At 38.3% G+C, this 16,373-nt stretch overlaps 1 protein-coding gene across 1 annotated transcript; it reads right to left on the bottom strand.

Moving 5' to 3' along the window:
* Positions 1-1,162: 1,162 nt before the first annotated feature.
* On the bottom strand, positions 1,163-16,047 carry ERCC5 (ERCC excision repair 5, endonuclease). Its single transcript, XM_069879336.1, has 16 exons — positions 15,989-16,047; positions 15,466-15,574; positions 14,655-14,830; positions 13,820-13,935; positions 13,626-13,718; positions 12,770-12,830; positions 11,411-11,554; positions 10,259-10,466; positions 9,051-9,989; positions 8,401-8,633; positions 7,897-8,016; positions 7,010-7,223; positions 5,180-5,324; positions 4,176-4,376; positions 3,199-3,283; positions 1,163-1,858 (listed from the first exon to the last, which is right to left on the bottom strand). Exons 2-16 carry the CDS (start codon positions 15,551-15,553, stop codon positions 1,307-1,309), a joined length of 3,375 nt encoding a protein of 1,124 aa, XP_069735437.1. The 5' UTR covers positions 15,554-15,574; positions 15,989-16,047; the 3' UTR covers positions 1,163-1,306.
* Positions 16,048-16,373: the final 326 nt, after the last annotated feature.

Raw genomic sequence — 16,373 nt, 5'->3', positions numbered from 1 at the left:
ACAGAAGTATCTTTTTCTCTTCTTGGGACTGTAATCAACCCAGGAAAGGAACTGCCTTTTACTTTACCCAGTTTTTAGCAAAACCAGACTGACCTTAACTGGGGTTTGTAGGTGCCATTGAAAAAAAAAGTAAATTATTGTAGAATACTAAGCAAGTCCTGTAGAGAACTGAAGGTCTCTGTGCTTTAACATACTTGCCTGAAGAAATTGATAGGAGCTCTTCTACTCTTAGAAACTGTAAAACAAATCACTAAGACCCAACCTACAATTCTAAAGCAAAATTCAGTAATACTAACAAGTAATTTACAAAACTGCTGTAAACTGGCTGTCTGGGATAATAATTTCCTTAAAATATTATTTTATAAAAGATTATCATATCAAAAGGGACCATTTTTACTCAGTAAACACCGTACATTAAGTACTAGTCTCACAGCAACTATAAGGGCCAAATCCTACCTGGTTTACCTCAGCCCTTCATCCTTTTAGGGGAGGCCAGTTTTTCATACAAAACTTAATTATATGGACTTGGGCTTTCAAACAATCGAACAATGGGAAATGAAGTAAAAATATTAGAAGATAGAAAAAGTAAGGAGGACTAAAGAGCAATGTGAAAGCTGTGAAACTAATGTTATTGCTCCCATAAATTAATCCCACAAGTGCTGTGACCAGTGGCTACCTCTAAACATCACTTTTGCAGACATAAGTCTGTCTTTGGATACGGTCCTGTAATTCCAAGTCTAGAAAGGCGACACTGACATTCAGAACGTAAGCAAGTACTGTGGCTCAGATTATATAAGGGCTTACTCTACTGTATGATTTCATGTGAGATTTTACAAGTACTTACATTGTCTCACAAATGGTTCAATAACATTACTTTGAGCACAAAACTTTTGATACAGACATAGTGAAAGGAATAATGAACGTTAATTGAACTGATTTTCCTTCTCTCACCACCCAGGAAAAAAAACAAGTTTTCAAAATTTCATTTAGTTTTAGTTAACGAAGCAAAAGATTGCATGGGAATTTAACAGTTATCCCACCTCAGTTAGAATGTTAATGAATGGACATCATGTTTTGGCTCAATTTTAAATCTCAAAACAGAGAACACATTAAATCCAATCTGCATCTTTAATGAGTCGATAGGCTAAAAATATTTTTTTTTCACTGTTAAGATCTGGATACAAAATGCATGGCAAATACAAGACAAATAGGTATTATTTATTCTCTTTTAGCAAAAATTCATTAGAATATTTACAAAGCTTAAGTCATAGAAAACACACACGTGTATATCTTTAAGACTTTTTCTTTACAAATTTTTCTTTTTTCTTCCTCTTTTACTCTGTGATCTCTTTTTTCTGCCCTCAAACACAGGTTTGGCAGTTACCATGACTACATTTCCATGATCTCCATCCTCACCACTTGAGCTACTGCACCTCTTTTTCTCTTTATGGCCTGCTGTCTCCCTTGTAGACATATTTTTCCTCCTTTTGCCTTTGCCTAAATCTCTGCTTTCCGATTCCTCAGCTGAGGAGTCACTAGATGTTTCTGACAGATGCAGACTCCCAATAAAGCCACCTGCATACAAATGTTCTTTGCTGGAATCTGCATGTTTCCTTCTCTTTCCTTTTCGAACTTCTGTTGCCACAGCTTCATTTGCGCAGCCTGCAGTACTTTCCCCTTTCCTTTCCTCATGATGTTTAAGTTCTATTTCCATAACAGCAGTGGCCTCTTGAATTTCATCAGCAGCTTCTTTTTCCTTTCTCTTCAGACAGGTCACAGCTCTGCGCAGTCTCTGACTTTTAATAGTTTGTTTTTCATGCTGTGCTAGTCTGAAGAATGAATCAATTCGAAGCTGAGTCTATAAAAAAAAAAAACAGTGAAACATCTTTATGTTTTGTGATGGGAATTCAACTGTTATCAGTTACATTATGAAACATCTCAAACTAAAGCAGGACAAAGCACTAATGAAATCAATATGCATGCAATAGATTTGAAAAATGACATGCATTATTATAGTGCTACCTATCCTTTATCATAAATTATGCATCAAGAACCTTTACAGAAACTAAATAACAAGCAAACTCCAGTGAAATTTTATAAACAATGTGCTGATGATGATTAGATATACATTGCTATTTTCAGCCCTCATATAGAAAATCCCTGTAGAACTCCTGTGTCCTTACAAACACATCCTTAGCTTCACTTTTCATTGTTAAAGCAGAATGTTTAGTAAGTAAGTGCAGAAAATGCATTATACATCCCCATATGCTAGTGCAACAAAATGTAGTCATTTGACTCAAATTCATGGTAACACAGGCTGCTACATTGTAAAGATTTAAGAGTAGAACTAGCAGCAGTCACACATAATGGGCCTGTGTTACTCAACCACAGGTAGGCTTGCTGAACAGAGTACGTTAATCCTCTATAGTCTCCCTAAAATTGTCTGAGACACATGTTTCCAAAGTATTTACCAGTCAGCGTGAAAGTATATGGACTTAACTACAGGTTTTGGTACCTTTCACTCCTTTCAGTGACAGAGAGTCTAGAAGATTGGTTTAAACTATGTATCTATCTTGCTTACAGCAAAAGGAGAAAAGAACCTGACCTTAGGTGATACATTTTACAGCTGACTTTCACAGCATCAAAGCATGCACCACTATTCCCTTTTAAGTTTTATTAAAGTTGACAGCACATTTATTTGGAAATTAGAGTAATAATATTAATGGATGCTTGATCAAAGGTTCAGCACTCCACCTTTAAGGATATGGATGGTACACAGTGGTCAGTCTCACTTCATTGAAATCATTTTTATAAATCATTTTTAGAAAGCATTTTTATAAATCATTTTTAGAGGCAGAACACTGTCTTGTAGAAGTCCTGAAGGTGCTTGAGGTACCTGTAGTTTCAGCTACCTCCAGAACAAAGAGCAACCTGGACTTGAGAGAGGTACCTGATAGACAACAAAATTCAAAACCAACAACTGAAATTATGTACACTGCCTTACAGCACACCTAAATCACACACAAATTAAGCCTAAAGAAGCAAATTTAATGACTTGTAAAAAATATATATGAAGACTAAAAAAATATGTCCAAATCCCAGTTTCTAAGAAATGTATTTTAGATTAAAGCCTTTCAGTTCATTTTAAGATGCTTCTTACAATTTTCCAGTTACCCTTAAATCAGTTCTATACTTTACCTGCTGCAAGTTCAGCTGTTTTATCACAGGCGAAAGGATTTCATCTACCTTTGTCCTAGTCCAGCCAAAGTGATTCTGACAGAATGTGCTGAAAGTTAAGGAACTTTACAAAATGTCTATGACTACTAGTATTTTGTGAACTCATAAAATGAAAATTTCTCAAATAAACAATGTCTGAAGGAAAGCTACTCCAAAGTTTTTTCTACTACAAAACCAGAGAAAATACTCTTTTAAAGTTATTACAGCTCATTTATGTGGATGGCTCCAGCATCATATTATGTATCTCAATCACACTGTTACACCTCTGTTAGTTACAGAGCTTCTTCTCCTATACTATCATTTCCAAAAGCATGTCTCAGTGAAGGCAGAGCTCATTTTGGCTATATAGTACTGTTGTCAGATAAAATATCTCTAAATAAACCTTATTTTTGCACACCCTGCAAGTTTTATTTACTGTTTAAAACACTATTCGCTATGCCTGCATTGCCACTACTTTTCAACAATTCACTGGGGCTCAACCTGCAACAGGTAAAAGAAACAGAGGTAATTGCAAGAAGTGCAGTGAGTACCTAGGGATAAAGCACAGACTGAATCACCATTTCTGACTAGGTTTTAGAACTTATTTGTGAAAAATCGCAAACATGCATCAAGAGTGTGCCAACAATCCCACACTAAGCCTAGAAATAGGCACAGCACAGTTACAGAAGCAAAACACCACAAGATGAGTCAGTCCAGCTATGAGACTCTCTTTGCATCCGAAAGGAAGCATCCCCAAATGCCACACATGCATGGCTGCATTCCATTCTGGAGCTAGTTATCATTGTAGGCGAGCACATGCAGATGAGGAGGTGGGGGGGGGGCTCACCCCATTGAGATGTTAAGAATTCCACACTCCACTACTGACTCACTGATTTGCCCTATGAAGTTCAGCCCGAGTACTTTTAGCAAACAAGTCCTGACATATAGTTCAAGGATATTCTCTGATCTGTTCTACATCAGGCTTCCCCCAGGTGAACAAACCCCTCGTTTCATCCACCACAGGTTTCAGGTATGCTTCTGCCACTGCAGGATTTGGGAAACCTGAAGAAAGCTGCAGGTCCCGCAGCTTCTTCTTGACTTTGGTATCATGTGGATTAGGTCTCAATTTCTTATTCTTCTGAGCCTCATTCCACCACTCACTGAAAAACAAAGGAAAGTATTAATTTGCCTCTGTAAAATATAATTTGGAATATCAAGAGTCACCACGCTAATTTCAATTGCCTTAATTGGTCTCCCTCCTTCAGTTTTTGCATGAGAGGAGGAAGAAAATTTCCAAATAAAAATGGCCAGAGGAGCATATAATCTGAAAGTAGAAAAGATAAAACATATACAGTAAACACAGCCATCATAAGCTACAGCAGCCAACATCAACTGGATTCCCCAGAAGCCCTAAATTCAGAAGGCTCTAAATTCAGCCTCACTTGGGAAAGATGTTCTACACATAATGAACATTTTTAGAGGTATTTTTGGTTAAAAAAAAACAAAACAAAAAGCTTCTAACTATCCTCGCCAATGCCAATACAACTGGCTTGGCTCTCTTCAAATCTGATTGTTCTCCACAGCCTACCTGTCTATCTCTCTTCAGGTCATCCATGCCTCACCAATCAAGTCTCTTTTTCTCTATAAGCAAGCTACAGCACCTTCTCACAATCTCAGGGAGAAACAACCTCCACTCCACTAGGGATCCAGCTCTGCAATGACCTCAGAGGCAGTTGCACAGTTCTACAGCTGTTCTATTGTCTTCGTTAGTCTCACTGTAATTGTTGCATCAACATGTCACCTTATTTACCTGCCATTTCAAATAGTGATATAATAGAGTCACATATTTTGCAGTTCAGTTAGTCTCTTTAAAGATAGCCTGTGTACTTAAGCAGCAGAGAAGTATATTCACTAATATTCACATTACAGAGAGACAAAGAAATCAAAATATGACAAAGCATACGCAAATTTTAAGAGAGGTTCCAACCCATGTCCAGGAAATTCATTTAAAATCTCCATTGCTGTTACAAAACCAACATTTGGGATGCCCTCAGTGTAGTCACTTCCAAGCAAGTATGCCAAATTAATTAGCTTGCTTCGATCCAATCCTGTAAAAGAAAGTGCATAAACAAAATAAATCCAGTGGATTCAGCATCTGTTCTTTTTCAAATTAAGAAAGAATATATTATCAGGAAAAAAAAAAAGGAATACAAAAGCATTAACTCCATAAAATTACACTTAATTTAACATCAGAATTTGCTCAATTGTATCAGGAGCAATATTAATATGCCACTGCTAGCTAAAGCATGAGTAGTTGCATTATACTGTGCTAACTTGATAAACACATCTTGCCAAAATTAAAACATTACAGTGTAAAGACTACTTGGAAATTCTGGGTTTCTAAAAGCTAAAAGATATTATTTTATATATATTCCTCCAGTTACTGTCCTGTTTTCATGTAATGCTGACTTGAACTTAGTAACTCACGAAATCAGAAATAAAAACATTCAGTTCCTCACTTTTGAATGCTAGTCCATAATACCAATGCCTCTGCTCCTTAAAAGTGTTCCCAAACAGGAAAGCATTTGCTCTGTGCAAGACACAGCTAGAAAGAAGGAAGAACCCAGCAGGACACTTGTACTTGTTACGCTACAAGATCTCAGGCAACCAGACTGATTTTCAGTGAACTGCCTCAGGAGTTTATATTCAAAAAATAATAAAAATTAACAAAAAAACAGTAGAGAAAAGGAGAGATGTGTATCTAAGCACACAAAGCAGGACCATCAGCATGATAGTCAGGATATCCAACTGTCAAGAAAGAGGACTTGTATAACACATGCAAATGGAATAGAAGAGTAAGACTGCAGAGGAATGTGATAAAGACCAATGGTGACTATTTTCTCCAATAAATGAATAAACAAACAAACCCTCTCGTTTATTACACTAATAACAGCTAAAAATCACACAAATGTTATTACAGCATCTTTTCCAAGGAAGCTACAGTAGCAAACTTAAGCAGAAATAAGTACAAGGGGAAAACATTGCATTCAATTTGCTAGGAGGTGAAACCAAGCGTATTTTTCATTGCATCAAAACTTTCTGAAATATTACATGCTGAAGACATTAAGATATTATTTCAAAGACTATAGCCTCTCTCAACTTTGAAAACATCAAAACTGCCTTTATAGAGTTCTGCTTAAAGAAGCCATAAGAAAAAGTTTAAATTGTCTCATGTTTCCCCTAATACAATACATGACTCTGAAGTTTAATAGTTCACCATAATTAGCAACAATTTGATTAGACTGGTACAAGAGCAATCTGACAGAAGAAATAAAAGCTGTCAGTATTAACTAAAAAAAACAACTAAAACCTTTTACAGAGTATATATGTATTCTGGATCCTTCTCTAACACGTTACATGTCAATACATCCAAAATCAACTTCCATGTCCAGAAGACCATAAATTTGATGACATTGGAAGACCATTTTCCCCCCATGTCAGAAAAGTCACGCTGACATTTACCCAAAAACTGGTACTGTGGTCCATACCTCCAGCTTTGATGATCATCACACTAATTTAGTATATTAAATGCAAGAGTAACTAATAGCTGCAAATCCAGAGGGACCATCTGGCACTAAAAAACAGCAACCTAACTGAATGTCTTTAGAGAATCTCTAAAGAGCAGGCACTACAGTAACAGACACAAAATTCTGTAGGAAATAAAACTTCAAAAAGATACATGGTAGCATTGCCTTATTAAAGATTGTCTAACAAATCAATACCCGAGGCTTACCCAGCTGGTTTTGAAAATCAACATACTGATAATATTCCACATATTTGTTTTGACTAAAGAAATTTTTATAAACGTGTCGTGCGCCAAATAACCAAACATCACTATCATCAGTGATTGTCCCAGAGGTCTGATCGGTAAGGTCCAATAAAGCACACTGTGCCTCTGCCTCCATCGGAGCTTCAATATATGGAATTCCAAACAGACGGAGAAGTTCCTGGAAGGAGAGAAATCACATCATATTTCAGATAAAAAATGAACTTCAATTATACTTCTGTTTGACTCAGAACTGCTAGATTCACTACTGGAATTTAATATTTCATAACAAATCTTAATTTCCACTCAAAAGTGCCAAGTAGTTAAGCCAAGGGGGGAATCTTACTTACTAACCTCAAAACATACAGTGCCATGTAAAGTCAAGTACTACTTGATCACATTATTGCTATGCAGTTTGATAATCTGCTATCTTAATTACACAAGCATACATAAGTATTGTGCTTTCCACAACCGCTACTTCAACACAGAGAAAAGTCCATGCATTACAATTACATATGCTCCATGAAATAAAGTTGCAGGTTAAAAACAAACCAACCAAACCAAATCAGTTATCATCTTAGCTCAGAAAAGAGCATGAAAGCATATAAGAAACATTCATATCAAGCAGGAAACAGTGAGCAGACTAGGCACCCTTTGGAGGGTGTTTTGATATGCATATATTTTTATGCATATTACAAAATTTGCTTTTTTGCAATACGTTATTTAACCTCAGATAAAAATCCCCACCTATAATTAAGCAAAATTACTAACGGCTTCTGAGAAAATGTTGGAGGTGGGGCAAGCAAAGGACCACATCATCCTATATCAAATTGAAATGATTCAAGAAATGCTACCTGGCTTTCCAAGAACATCTGTCCAGTTACAGAAGCAGCAACACGTTCCTGCTGCTGTTTTTGAGTCTGAAGCATATTCTGCTCAGCAGAAAGGTCATTTTCTAATTCTTCTAGTTCTTCCTGAAAAATGAAATAAGATTTTCATCATCTCAACTATTCAGGCCTAATTAGCTGAGTAAAGTAATAGGTCTCCAACTACAATTATTCTAGTAGTATACGCTCCATTAATTCACGCTGGGAAGTTGTCATAGCTTCTTCAATGCAGTAAATTATAAGAGCAGAGATAGGTCTGTTCATCAGAGTGCTAAAACCTTAAAGTTTTCCTCTGATTTCAGAGAGATTATGGTTAACTATCACCTTTAAAGAAAAATCAGTTCCCATAGAATTAAATACGTATATGAGAAAGCAATAAAACAGGAAGAAGCTGTCCAGTAGTTTTTTCTTAAAAACTACTTAGGGACACAGCACTTCATTACTGGCTCAAAACATATAACAAGGAGTTACCAAACTAATATTTTGCCACTCATCCGCTGCATCTTTACCATCATCTTCTCTTTCAACATTCTGATTGGTTGCCAGCTGCACTTCATCAGACTCCTTTAGCAAATCCTGTGTGACAATATCTTGTCTGTCTGTCTCCATTTCTGGAAATGCTGATTCACCACTCAGTTTTTCATCATATTTAGTAAGAAACTCAGCTCCATTACTGATTGCAGTATCCACTTCAATGAAGCTTCCTGTTAAAGTAAAATATAGATTTCAACTTCCTGATGCTTGTATAAGCAGAGGTATTTGTTTGCATTTTTAACTTGGGCAGTGATTTTTTTTCCTTTTTTTTGTTTTGGCTGTACACGGTAAATAGATATAAGGATTGCGACATTACACAAACCAAGTGGTTGATCATTAGTACACCAGATAAGCTCAATGAACACAACAGCACGCTTGCCTGACTGTCTTGTATACTCAGATTTCAGTAATAAAACATAACACGAAGAGGAAAAACATAGCTCAGATTTTCTTCCCTGCCTCCTACATATCTAGGAAAAGATGTATTCTAAAGCATTTCTTAGTAGGAGAAAATGTTAACTTCAACCAACTATAAATACAATGAAGTTCTGCTTTTGTATCTTTTTAGACAATCAAAAAGCACATACCATCAGAATCACTGTCTTCAGATTGCGATATCCCTTCTCTTCCCTCCACAGGACTTTTTGTTTCTGGAAAAGATCCAATATCCTTCTGTACCTCAGAAAAATTCTCTTCTTTTTGCAAAATTACGTCCTCTATTTTTTCAGAAACCTTCACATTTTCCTTATTTTTAGAAAGTTCTGTTGTTTCAGCAGGAATCAAAGCCTCTCCACTAGTTTGTACAAGGGAACAGCTTGGCTTCTGCAAGCACAAGTTTATATCCTTATCTCTCAAAGAACTTAAGTCCATTTTGGAACCATTTTCTTCTTTGTCCACATCTTCTTTGCCTTTCTCGGTGTTGTCAATACAAGAATAATTTTCAGTTCTAAATTCATTGGTGTTCTTGTGTGTAAAATGATTTTTTTCCAACTCCTGATTCTTTTGTTCACATTCAGTGTCTTGCATAATCACTTGGTTTGACAAATGAATTGTAGGGGTTTTTTTTAACTCCTTGACTTCAGGAATCCAATCTTCCTCATCCGAGCTACTAAGCAGAACATCTTTTACTTCTGATCTTTCTCGTAACACACCATCGGTTCCAACAGTAACAACTTCCTCCCTTTTATCATCATCACTCAGAACTTGCTGAATTGCCCACAGTGTTCTTGGAGACACACTGCCTTTCTCTCTTACAGACTGGTCTATGTTCAATTGTCCAGTATCTTCATCCCCCAATTCATCTTCTGAGCTGCTTTCTGCCATAGCTGCCTCAATAGCAAGCAAAGTCCGAGGAGAGGGTGGTGCTGTCACCACACTACTATCTGTCTGCAACTTGTCAGATGCAACCAGTTTTTCATTAGCAGGAGATTCATTGATTTTATCTGATTTATTCAACTCAAGTATTTTTGATGAGGGTCCTGGAGTAGTTTCCAAGTCTTTACTTGTAGTTTCTTTTGCTTGAATGCCTGAAAGAAAGTTTTGGGAGTTTGCTTTTATTTTAGTAAAAAACAGCTTTATACTAACTTTCTGTGTTACATAATGGACAATATTATATAAAGATCAATAAATCAGTTTTCCACACTTTTACAGATCACAATTATGTCTAACAGTAATGCACATTTCATACAAAGTATTGGCTACATGCACTTGTAAATAATATTTAAGTTTTCTTAAAACTGACAGCTGCAGACTGCACACAGCAAACAAGATTTTATAAAATTAAGATCTGACATACCCTTTATTAGGATATAGTGAGAAGCATCTTCAGAGACTACCTTCCTAGATTCCACTTCTTTCACAAAACCACCTTCATTTTCATATTGTGTTTGGATTTCACCCGAATGCTGTTGATTCAATTCTTTTTGTACATTTTCTATGCACCGACTGAGGCTGCTTTTCTTAAGCAAACCCCTAAGCTGGTACTGGGAAAAGTCATCAGATCCCTTAAAAAAAAAAATAAATAAAAGAACACAATCAACCAAGTCAATTCAAATAAACCACTAGCTGCACCTTTTAAGCAACTTCGCTTACCACACTCTGGAGAGACTTTTAGGGGTTTCCTTTAAACAGGTAACATTTGTCTTTCCCTGACTGCCACAATCCCAAGCAACTGCAACACTAGCCTGGTAACACAGAACAATTCTAAAAGGTACCATTAAGTATTTCTGAATGCTGGCTAAAGGCAACAAGATTTCAATGAAGTGACGAACAAAACTTAGCTGGCTAACAGAGCTGGTCCCCGTCTTAGAAACTAAGTAATTATTAAAGAAACCACGCGTAGATGGTTTCAAGACAGTGGTTCTTGGCTTACACTGGGGCACAAGCTACCATTTGATCTGACACATATTGCACTTCTGAAATCTAACCATGCTCTGAGAAGCTATTGTACAAGTGGTGCTATAGGATTCTCTACTTGTCACTGAATGGCTTCAGTAACACATCTGCCTAAGCTATAAAAGCCCTTTCCTAACTGCCAGATCTTCTAACAACCCAAGAGTTCAGAATCCAAGCTGCCTTCATTCTGTCTGGTTCATCCACACCAGTAGTACATTTTTGCAGTTGAAAACTTGGACATAATGCTGATGAGGCATGAGACAGAGAAATCTTTTCCATTCTTGCCAAACTTAATTAGCTCCACTAATTTTAGTGGAAATCAAGAGACAGGGAACTGAATGGACATATTTCCGTTGCAGAATTAGTCTCTGACACATGAAAAGGCTCTGTTTGGAGTCATTATCTCATTGGGTTTTTTTCCTCTCAACATAACATCTCTTATTAAACAGGCCTGGGGGTAAAACTTTCCAGATGTGATACTCTTATGTAGTCTTCATCTGCATTAATGGCAATAGCTCCATTCTGATGGCTTGAAAACTGTTTTAAATATTACCTCTGGCATTGCTTCAAATAATGTTCTTCTTCGATTTGTGATTTCTTTCATGTCAGTCAAGATCTCATGTTTTATTTCTGGAGGCAGCTTGTTGAAATCATCTGATTCAACATCTATAGAATAAGGATTTTCACATAACTCTTCCTAAAAAATGGAAAACAACATAAACATATTTCATACTACAGAACAACAAGAACAATAAAAACAAAAAAAACCCCACCAACTCATTGTTGCTTTGGCCAGTTTGGATCAGCTATCCCTCCTGTGCTCCCTTCCACCTTCTTGTGCACTTCCCACTTTACTAGGAAGAAAATTAACTCTACCCCAGCTGAAACCAGCACACCTTCCAAAGCAGTTCTTCTCGCTGTCAACTACCGTAAACTTATGTTAAACTTATAGTATTTCCAAGAGGTTTTTTTGTTTGTTTTAGGGTTATTTTAGTGTTGATGAAAGCAGAGATAATTTTATTACTCATTATGCCTTCTTCTTACGTTATGTATTTCTCTTCTCCTTGTCCCACGAGATCACAGAATCATAGAATAACCAGGTTGGAAGAGACCCATCGGATCATCAAGTCCAACCATTCCTATCAAATATTAAACCATGCCCCTTAGCACCTCATCCACCCGTCCCTTAAACACCTCCAGGGAAGGTGACTCAACCACCTCCCTGGGCAGCCTGTTCCAGTGCCCAATAACCCTTTCTGTGAAAAATTTTTTTCCTAATGTCCAGCCTGAATCTCCCCTGGCGGAGCTTGAGGCCATTTCCTCTTGTCCTGTCCCCTGTCATTTGGGAGAAGAGGCCAGCACCCCCCTCTCTACAACCTCCTTTCAGGCAGTTATAGAGAGCAGTGAGGTCTCCCCTCAGCCTCCTCTTCTCCAGGCTAAACAACCCCAGCTCTCTCAGCCATTCCTCATAAGGCCTATTCTCCAGCCCTTTCACCAGCTTCAGAAGAGAATACAGAATTTAACTGTGAAAAGTCAAGGATCAAAGTGATTCAACTTGAATTCATATTTGAAGAAGCATGGGAATTTCATTAAATATGCTGTCTTATACATGCCTACACACATGCACAAATACATACATTTTATTTATATCATTAGGAAAAACAATTCCTTCAACACATGTCCAGAGAAAGCAGTCAAAAGAAAAAAAGATAACGTAAGAAACTCCTATACTGCTGTATTATAATGGAGAAAATTGCATTTCTATTTCATTAGTAGGAATTCACAGAGTATTTAAAATTTACTTCTTTGCTTGACAAGTGATGCTACAGTAAGATCTATTTGTTTGTCTTTCAAGCATAGCACATGAACAGGAGGATTGTTCACAGTGGCAGGGCAATTAGGATGCGCTTACCATCAACATTTTTTTATTGGTCATTCTCTCTCTCCATTCTTTTTCATCTTCCTCCTCTGAGCTAAAAATCATGAAGAGAAAAAAAGATGCAGATATTTACCTAGGACAATAAAGTTCCTATTGTAAGCAAAAGGACATCAATCATCCTTTCACCGATAAGTACAAAAATTCACACACAACATCAAAGCACACACATATATATGCATATTCATACAAATACACATGTAAATACACACACAAGTCAAAAAGATCTGAACAGAAAGCAATAAGGGAGACTTATCTCAGTTAAAACTAGATTGAAACAACTGTTGTCAGTTAAATCATTACCCAATTCTTATTTGGTCAGCATTTAAAGTATATAAAGTCATATATAAGACATCTAATGGACAGCTCTGCATTCCCACCTAGTGTCATTTAAGATGATGTCATAAGTTTGACAAGTGCATACAAAACCTACTTCTGCTGACCACGTCTACACTAATGAACCAAGGCCCACAAATGGGAATCAAGGTGCCACACACCAACTACCCAAGCTTGAACAATCAGTTCCATTTAGTCATATAGGTAAGGCCACAGAGGCTAAGGCAGCACTTTCATCCTTAAGCATGAATCCAGTGCAGAATCTAAAGCTGAAAGCTTCTTCCATTACTTTCCCATAAATAACTAGAAGGCTTGTTTATCCAGAGCTACAAACCAAACTCTCCAAAAAGAAATTGAAATAAAATAAAGAAATATACTTTTTATATTATGGAGCCTCATGGGTCAAAGGACTTTCAGCAGCACCAAAAAAATGTGGTTTAGACTTTTATCTGAGTTTATTATAGCTATTTGAGTTATTTTTCTTAATTCTACCTACCTGTTCTGCTCTTCCTTCTCTAAAGAAGGCAATGCATACATATCATCGATTCCTTCTCTTCGAATTTCTGTCAGACTGGGAAAAGCTTCATTGCTTAAGGAAATTAAAAAAAGACAAAACATACCAGTGATTAAAAGCTACATTAAAAACTTTTCTGCTACATATAACAAAGAGAAAACAGTTTTTATTCTTGCCTTTTGCCTGTAAGTGCAGTTTTGATAACTTGTCTCTTCAAAAATGTTTTCAAGAGCTTCTCTGTAGTTTTTCTGGAATCACTCAAGGCAATTTCCTTTCTTTGTCTTCGTTTAGCCTATGAAAATAAGAGATTTTGCTGGATGCTGAACACAGGTATTCAATGAATTGTTATAATTCTGCATGATGAGCCCATAAGCAACTCCTAACTCATCCTACATCAATGGGGACATAAACTTTAGATCCACTTCAGATCTCTCTCTGTCGGTTTCCTCTGTTAGACTCAGCAACGACTTTCAGCTTACGTGCCCAAATGCTTGTAAGAGCCGCATTCAGGACTGTGTTCATTCTGGAGCAAGACCAAGGCTTATGCCATCATCTACCTACTTGCAATCCATTTTGTATGCAAATCAAAACTGAATATATCGAAATATATCCCCAAGTGACAGGGGACAGGACAAGAGGGACGGAAAGGGTCATTGGGCACTGGAACAGGCTGCCCAGGGAGGTGGTTGAGTCACCTTCCCTGGAGGTGTTTAAGGGACGGGTAGACGAGGTGCTGAGGGGCATGGATTAGTGTTTGATAGGAATGGTTGGACTCGATGATCCGGTGGGTCTCTTCCAACCTGATGATTCTATGATTCTATGAAAGGCAGCTACTGCATGCTCCAACACCCAACCAAGACTAGGACTGCAAAGAACATCTGCTCAGCAGCACACTTGAAAACCTCCATCCTCACCGCTCACAAGCATAAGAAGGAAATTGAATATGGGCTACTCAGTATCAGCAGAAATACACCTTATTTCGAATTGCAATGACTCAGCAAAGGTACATACCAAGGTTTGCCTCTTCAAAAGCGGTGCCTCTCCATCAAAAACAAAGACAGGCCGAATTCGGAAAAACAGTAATTTGCAGAGTCGATGAAACAGAGTGAGGAGGTGAGCATTTTGTATGGAATTACCACCACGGTCTCTAGCTCCCTTTATAGCTTGGTTCAACCAAATACTGATATCTTAAAAGAGCCGTTAAGAGGAAAAAAATGTGCTGTCTTACACATACATCATATTAATAGTTTTTATAAAGTGCACATATTTGACTTGAGTGGCTTTTGCCCACTGTTCCAGGCTTGGCTCCTCAAAGCCAAAGTTATCCAAATACTTGTGAACCTTGGAGAAGAATAAATTCTTGCCCTTATCGCCCTGGACAAAAAAAGCAGAGTTGAAACAACTGTGCAGCAGGTAACACCTTCCCAGATATTTTTACAGATAAATGAAAGGTAACCTCTTTCCACATCTTTCCAGCATTTAACTAAGTAGATATGAAAGTTGAAGCAAAAGTATTTACACTTCATCTTACAGTCCTACCACAAGCAGCACATTTATTTATAAAGCAGAAAATCCTATAGCCCAACACTTGCGTACGGAACCTATTAAAAAAGTCTCTTTCTTGAAAGATTACAAAAAATAATTAAGAGCTTAGTATTCTACCTATTATAAAGCATAGTAACTACTTATCAAAGCATTGATATGTATAATAATAATTTTTTTTAAAAAAAGCTAAACACAATAGATCACATAGAAAGGAGTGAAATCATTAAAATAACCTCCCACACCAATCTGGCTCTTCAGCTTTACTTTTAAAGGATACCGACAGCCAGAATTTTTCCTTCCAGCGTTTCTGGGTTTATAGGTCTCCCAGCGCATTCAAGCAGTTTCCAAAGTCCTTGAACTCCCATTGTGCTCCGAAGGAAAAGAACCTGTAAAGGACAGAAGATGGAAAACCCACCAGTTATGTGATCCACTTATACTTTATGAACGAGGATGCATTAGCGCTGCGGACAGAAACGACGCGGCGGGCTGGGGAGGAGAAGGGAGATCGCCCGCTGCCCCGACAGCCCCACAGGCCGGTTCCTGATAATTCCTTCAGCTTTTAGCACTGGAAAAAAAAAAAAAACAAACTTCAACTAATCCGGTCGAGCGGAGCGTGAGAACTGCGGGCCGGGCGGACACGGGCAGCTCTGAGGGAGCCTCGCTCCCCGCCGACGGCCTGAGGCGAGGCCGGGGGAGGCAGGAGGGGAGCGGGGGAGGCAGGAGGGGAGCGGAGGAGGCCTAAGGGAGAGCGGGAGAAGGAGAGGGTGGCGGGCAGAGCAGGGGGAGGCGGGGGCGCTCACCTGCCGAGAGAGACGGAGCTGCCCCGCCGCCCGCGGGGGCCCCGACAGCGCCCGCCCGGCGCCGCCCCGCTGCACGACGGGAAATGTAGTTCGAGGAGCCCGGAGAAACAGCGCTTGGCGTCCCGCCCCGCTGCACGACGGGAAATGTAGTTCGAGGAGCCCGGAGAAACAGCGCTTGGCGTCCCGCCCCGCTGCACGACGGGAAATGTAGTTCGCCCCATAGCGAGAGATCGCGGCTCCACCCGGGTCCTCGCCGGCCCGGGGCTGAAGTGTCCAACGCAACGTCGCAAATAAAGAAAAACACATTTTTTTTTCTTTCCATTTCTTTTTTTTCCTTCCATTTCCTTTTTACTTCCATTTCTATTATTTTTTTCTTCCATTAGGG

Source organism: Phaenicophaeus curvirostris, chromosome 1, assembly GCF_032191515.1.
Source record: "Phaenicophaeus curvirostris isolate KB17595 chromosome 1, BPBGC_Pcur_1.0, whole genome shotgun sequence".
NCBI lineage: Eukaryota > Metazoa > Chordata > Aves > Cuculiformes > Cuculidae > Phaenicophaeus > Phaenicophaeus curvirostris.
Note: the sequence above shows the minus strand (reverse complement) of the source record. Positions and strands in the feature narration are given on the sequence as shown.